This window comes from Seriola lalandi, unplaced genomic scaffold (genome assembly GCF_002814215.2).
Source record: "Seriola lalandi dorsalis isolate HSWRI2012SDOR001 ecotype SW California unplaced genomic scaffold, Sedor1 jcf7180002053705, whole genome shotgun sequence".
Taxonomy (NCBI): Eukaryota; Metazoa; Chordata; class Actinopteri; order Carangiformes; family Carangidae; genus Seriola; species Seriola lalandi.
Genome location: NW_019524258.1, coordinates 5,816 through 12,699, shown reverse-complemented (window position 1 = coordinate 12,699; position 6,884 = coordinate 5,816). Strand labels below are relative to the sequence as shown.

Genomic DNA, 6,884 nt, shown 5'->3' with positions numbered 1-6,884 from the left:
GGGGGGGGGGATAATTAGATTTGATGTAGAGGAGATCGGGGCGGGGGCAGAAGAGTCAAAGGTCGTGGCGTCACGTTGTGTTCAGGGGGGAGGGGGTCACCTCTGCTGGCCAATCAGAGCCAGACTCAGAGTGATGCACAGCTGCCATATATGGGGCGAAGAGGGCGGGGCGAGAGACCTTAGATCTGAATAGGAAAGAGGGAGAGAGAGAGAGACAGGTGAGTTTAATGATCAGGAGAAAAAGCTGCTGCTGTAAAAACAAAAAGAACTTTCATCCATGTTTATTTTCTTTTGACGGTTTTATGGAAATTTGGTTAAAATTTGTTCAGTTTGGATTAAACTAAACCTGAGGGTCCCAACATGAGGTTTGGGACCCCACTAGGGGTCATGGCATGAATCTAAGGGGTCATGAGATCCTGTGGTCAGCGTTTCATCCAGCAGGTGAATGATCACAGTACAGGTGTACTCACTGTTGGGTGGAGGGTCTTTACACTCGCCCTCCTCGATGGTTACATCATCGATGGCGACGTCTCCCTCGATACCAGAACCTCGGACTCCCTCCATCACCATCTGCCACAGAGACAGGAAGCTGAGACATGAGCTTATGGCCATTTTGTTTGTGGTTGTTTTGACTTGTTGTGTCTCTTTGTGGTCATTGTGGAGGTGGGTGTGGTTTGTACCTGGAAGGCCATGGTTGGGTGGATGTTGACCTTGGCTTGTCTCCAGCGGTCTCCTTGGTTACCAGTCAGACTCCAGACTGAAGTGTCCGTCACCGTCTGACCTTTCTGGCGCAGGAACACATTCAGAGCTCCTACAGGACAGACGGGGTGTTTAATGTTGTCATGATTTATTCTGTGCTGTACCTGAGACGGCGCCATGTTGCTGCAGCCTCACCTATGTGTTTCCCGTACATGTGGTAGAAGAAGGCGAAGCAGTAGGTGGGGCTGTTGCTGACGGCGGACGAGGAGGAAGTCTTCGAGTTCATGTTGAAGGTGGGAGACAGCAGCCGAGCTTTGTCTCCCTCCAGCCTCGGCCTCGACGTCTCGATGTACATGTAGAAACCTGAGAGAGCGCAACAGCAACACAGGTCAGAGGTCACAGGTCACAGGTCAGAGGTCACAGTTAGGCTCAAGGGTTAATAAACAAGGTCTTTACTGGAGTTTATTTATATTGAATTATAGATTCAAATTTTAACCCTTTTCAAAGTCTGTGATTGTTTCATAATTAAACCCAGTGACACTTTTATATCATATTGTATAGAAGCTAAGTGGCTAACTGTGGTAGCCGTGGAGACGTGTGATTGGCTGAGGACTGAGGCGGAACTGACATCATGAAATAAAAACAAACTTCTGATTAAAGCTGTTTTGTAAAAAAAAAAAAACCTTGTATATTGGAATTTGAATAAACGCTCATTAAAAATGTTTAAATAACAATAATAACTTTTATAATGGATGTTAATTAGTTATTAAATTATTTATTAGTTCTTCTTCGTCAGCTACACGTGTCTCTGAGCAGCAACAGGAAAAGAGGAAGTACTCAGATCTTTAACCCGAGAAAAACAAAACTAAATATAAAATACAAGAAAAAGTCACGTATTGTACTGATAAATATTACGTATTTATTATATATTAACGTATTTGTCACCTGAAGAGTTTATGGAGGGAATGTGGAGAATTATTGATTCATCTGATGGTTATTTTTTAATGAATTTAATCTTTGAAGGACCAAAGAACTTTAAATGTGACGTCTTCAAATGTCGTTTCAGTTCATGATGAGATTTGACAAAGAAAAGTAGCAGATCGTCTTTTTAGAGGCTGAAACCTGCAATTTTATTTATTTTTACTCCTTTATCTTAAATAAAATGAAAGATTATGAGAATAGATCAGATTAGATAAGAACTGATTAATCAACTGATCATTTCAGATCAAGTTTTCTCCGTTTATTTATATGATTATTTCATGTCTTATGTTTATATTTACTACTGGACTGGACATAAAATCTTAATCTCTTTTCCTTGGACCGTCCTCGGTGATGAAGAGGGAATCGAACCTCTGACCGTGCCTCGCTCCCTGCGCATGCGCACAGAGTAAATGTAGCGGCAGCAGCTTCCGCCTCCAGCACAGAAACAATCCTCACAAATTAACTCGTACACGACTGTGGAAACTCTCACACGCGTGTTTCCTGTTTAAAACGTTTCACCCCGGGGCCGCGCTTTAATGAGATCCCAGAGGAAGAACGAGGAGGAGGAGGAGGAGGAGGAGGAGGAGGAGGAGGAGGAGGAGGAGCCCGACAACAAACAGCCTCCGTCACGCATCAGCTGGATGTATGTAGAGTTATTGTAACCTTTGTTTACTCAGGGATTAAATCTGAGCGCACAGCTGTTTCCTGTTTGTCTGTGTAGATCAGTTCATCCAGACTGAGCTTCATTTATTCTGACGTCAGTCGATGCAACGTTCTACACAGCTGTGTACTGTGTACTGTGTACTGTGTACTGTGTGTACTGTGTGTACTGTGTACTGTGTGTACTGTGTGTACTGTGTGTACTGTGTACTGTGTACTGTGTACTGTGTGTATTGTGTGTACTGTGTACTGTGTGTACTGTGTACTGTGTGTACTGTGTACTGTGTGTATTGTGTGTACTGTGTGTACTGTGTGTGTACTGTGTGTATTGTGTGTACTGTGTGTACTGTGTGTGTACTGCGTGTGTACTGTGTGTGTACTGTGTGTACACACATTAGAAACGATCTTTCTCCAAATGTTGATGTTCAGTTGCTTTTTCTTTTGTTTTTCAAATGAAAAAATAAAATAATGTATAGTGTTTATAGTGTATATAGTGTATATAGTGTATATAGTGTATATAGTGTTTATAGTGTATATAGTGTTTATAGTGTATATAGTGTTTATAGTGTATATAGTGTATATAGTGTTTATAGTGTATATAGTGTTTATAGTGTATATAGTGTTTATAGTGTATATAGTGTATATAGTGTTTATAGTGTATATAGTGTTTATAGTGTATATAGTGTTTATAGTGTATATAGTGTATATAGTGTTTATAGTGTATATAGTGTATATAGTGTTTATAGTGTATATAGTGTATATAGTGTATATAGTTTATAATATAATGGAACTGATTGTGACGCGTTCAAAGGTTCGAGCCGGAGTCAGTAACTTTGAGGGAGGAAGCAGGACGTGTTAATGTGACTATTTGCTTTCGTTTGTTTGATAAAAATCTTTTTTTTTTATAAATGGAACCAGATGTTTCTGAGGTCTTCTTACAGATGTGCGTCTCAGTAGGAACCGATGGACTTGGACTTGTTGTAGTCTGGATTTCCTGTGCGTGTATTTCTCTCCACCTCAGGGCGGCGTCTGACGGCCAGGTGTTGACAACCAATCACATTTCATTATTTGGTCTGGTCCCGCCTGGGGAGCCGCAGCAGGCGGCGTCCGAGACGACAGGTAGTGACTCACACTGCGTTTTGCTATGTGGCTGTTTCATATCTCACATCGCCACGGCAACTCCCGCCCTTCAGACTTCTGTTTGTGAGGTAATGTTATTACAGATCCCTGAATTTTCACATTATTTATAAAATGTATTAAGTTTTTTATTTTAAATCCCCTAAAAACATCTTTAAACCTTAAAATTAAAATATCTTAAGACAATGTGAGACAGGAAGTGACTGTGTGACAGGAAGTGACTGTGTGAGACAGGAAGTGACTGTGTGACAGGAAGTGACTGTGTGAGACAGGAAGTGACTGTGTGAGACAGGAAGGAGACAGAGTCCAGAGGGATTTCTTCCTTTATCCTTGTTGAGCGTCTGTTTCAAGATGGCGTCTCACTCTTTGTCTCTTTTTTTTTTTGAACAACATTTTAACATTCAGCGTCTCCAAACATGTGACGTGACGGCTAACTGTTCTGTGCCGAGTGTAATAAAGTCAGAAGTAAATGAACAAACAACGACTCCGAGCTGTCGTGGTTATCTGCCAACAGTCTGAGCTCCGGGACGGACGCTGAAGTTTATCTGCGTCTAACTAAAGGCGCAGTGGACGGTTTGACAGGCCGTCTTCCTACACGCCTCCTTTCACATCCAGCGAGTGTTGACAGAACAAAGATAATTCAGTCAGACATTTCTCTTTCTAATCAGGCTGTGAAAGTCGGTCCGACAGTCAGCTGATACTTTGTTTTTGTGACATGCTGCGTTTTCCTGATAACGTCGCTCCGTCGGCGCCGCACAGAGAAATGTCAAACCTCGTTGGAAAATGTGGCCATTCAGCAGAGAGCGTGATGAAGTGATTAAAGCTCTGTGTTCGAGTCGTCTGTTCTGTCTGAAGCGGGACGCCATGTTTGATTCTGATGCTGAAACCGTCCAGTTTATTTTAGTTACTGATCCATCTGAGGCCCGTTGCTCAAAAGACCTCAGGTTGAGATTTTCCTTTAAATAAAAACAGTTGCACAAAACACCCTTAAGTTTCCTTAAAATGTTCACTTAAGTATTTAAGGTTTTCTCCTTATCTTAGTCTTAAACTTAAGGAATCACTTAAAGTCAGTTCAACCGTTGCACAAAGACCTTAGAGACCAAAGTAAGGAAAGAACTAAAGGTCCGTCTGACTCTGTAACACGACCAAGGTTTATAAAAGAAGCCAGTAACTCATCACAGGACAATGATGACGATGTTCGTTAACGACGCAGTAAACCTTTACCGCTGTAAAACCTCTTTTACCGCTGTAAAACCTCTTTTACTGCTGAAAAACCTCTTTTACTGCTGAAAATGCCTTAAGTAACTCCCTTGCTCCCTCGTCACTCTGCTCTCATCCAGTCAGCGAAGACTCGTCTCCTCGGGCTGCTTCACTTCCGCTTTTTATTTTCAGCGTTTTTATTTTGTCTGGAGTAGGCGCCCTCAGTCCTCCATAACTTTAGTCCTTAATAAAATGTAAACAGGTGAGTTATATAAACAGGAAATTAGCTCTAGAGACCAAAACAGTTTCTGTACCAGGCTGTAAACATGTTTATTTCTGCTGTAAAGACAGTTTAACATGGGAGTCTATGGGGACTGACTCACTGTTGGAGCCAGACTCTAGTGGTCGTTAGAGGAACTGCAGCTTTTAGTGTTTCAGCCTCGGAGGGTGACGCCTGGTCAAAGAGACCAGCTCTGATTTTTGACCATCTCTGTGTGTGTGTGTGTGTGTGTGTGCGTGTGTGTGTGTGTGTGTGTGTGTGTGTGTGTGTGTACCCTGCTTGGAGCCGTTGTGGTCGGAGCTCGGCCCGGTGTTCGGGGTGTATTTGGTGTCTCGTGTGGCGGCGCTGTGACGTGTCCAGTCAAACTCGTCGGTTTTGTCCTGAGAGAACAAACACAACGCCTCGTCCTCGAAACCACACTGGAACTCCCCTGAACACACACACACACACACACACACACACACACACACAGACACACACACACACACACACACACACATACATAGATGACAGCTGATCAGATAATATATTGTTGTATCACTGTACTTGATGATACATCTGTTGTGTGTATTGATTTTTGAAGATTATCTTTTTGAATTTCATATTTCACTATGTGTCACTACACTGCAGAACACAGAGACTGTGGATACGAGATCTGACATATGAACAATGTACGACTGAGGTCAGAGTGTTTGTGTGTTTGTGTGTAGACAGATACTTACTGAGATGTGGGTTGACAGGAGCTGTGAAGGGACAAAAGAAAAGCTCAGATCAACTACAACAGGAAAACATGACTCTGGAAAGAACCAGAAGAAGAGTAAGGAGTGACGCGTATTTAAATGTCAAAAAACGTTGTTTCATTCTGGGTAGAGCTGTGGTCAGTAAAATGTCTTGAGGACTCGTACAATATGTTCTGGCTAACATCTGAACTTACACTGAAACTGCTGCGTATCAAAGGATAAATTCATATATTTAAGACGAGACACTGAGCAGGATTTCTTTCAAAATAAAACAGGAAACAGAAAAGTGAAACATTAACACTCTAAACCAGCAGCAGGTTCGACAGAGTCAACAGTTTTTTAATCAGATTTTCAGAGCGAAAGGTAATTACACCACATGCCTCACTCACACACACACACACACACACACACACACACACACACACACAGGGCAGCTGTTGGAAACATGCCTGTGTGAACAGCTGCTGCGTCATTTGGCTTTGTTATCAACCAGCACTAATCGATGAGCTCTGGGTCTGAGAATGTGTCTGTGCTCGTCTTTCTACCATTTTGAGGACCGCTGTTACCTACTGGTTACCTGCCAATTCTCTTATTCAATAATCTTTTGTGTCTCAGCCTTTGTATGACCAGAAACTAAAACTGGAGCCCATTTCATAAAAGTATGTTAAAGCAGCTGTAATGGATATTTAATTATAATACTGTGAGATATATTATATTATTAATATCTGAGTTTAACAGCGATGTAAGATTAGTTAAAGTTTGCTGTGCAGTACAGAAATCAACATACACGTTTTAACTGCCTGAACAACAGAGGTTGTATATGTTGTATATAAAAGAGCGTCGTCTGCATACAGATGTACTGTTCATGACTTTTACACCTAATTAATTTATAAAACGGTGAATAGAAGTGGTCCTACAATAGAACCCTGTGGCACACCTTTGTTCACGCTCATGAAGCCGGACTGAAAACCTTCAGCCACCACAGCTTGTGTTGTACCACTGAGACCATTTCCAAACCAGTCACATGATTCATCATCAAATCCAATAGATTCTAGATGTTTCGAAAGAATTTGATGATCGACAGTCAAAGCCTTAGATACATCAATAAACAGGGCGTCAATCAATAAATTAAACCAATCCGTTAATTAAAAACAAATTTAATTGATTATACTTCTATTCCATCGAGG

At 41.6% G+C, this 6,884-nt stretch overlaps 1 protein-coding gene across 1 annotated transcript in view; it reads right to left on the bottom strand.

Annotated features, from left to right (window-relative positions):
• Positions 1-9: 9 nt before the first annotated feature.
• LOC111651612 (MAM domain-containing glycosylphosphatidylinositol anchor protein 2-like) overlaps positions 10-6,884 on the bottom strand; it is a 9,151-nt gene continuing 2,276 nt past the window's right edge. Inside the window, exons 2-7 of the mRNA XM_023401607.2 lie at positions 5,680-5,700; positions 5,232-5,387; positions 895-1,062; positions 681-811; positions 471-570; positions 10-185 (exon numbers count right to left, since the gene is read on the bottom strand). Coding sequence (XP_023257375.1) covers positions 97-185; positions 471-570; positions 681-811; positions 895-1,054 — 480 coding nt within the window. The 5' untranslated portion in view covers positions 1,055-1,062; positions 5,232-5,387; positions 5,680-5,700 and the 3' untranslated portion in view covers positions 10-96. The remainder of the gene's footprint in view (positions 186-470; positions 571-680; positions 812-894; positions 1,063-5,231; positions 5,388-5,679; positions 5,701-6,884) is intronic.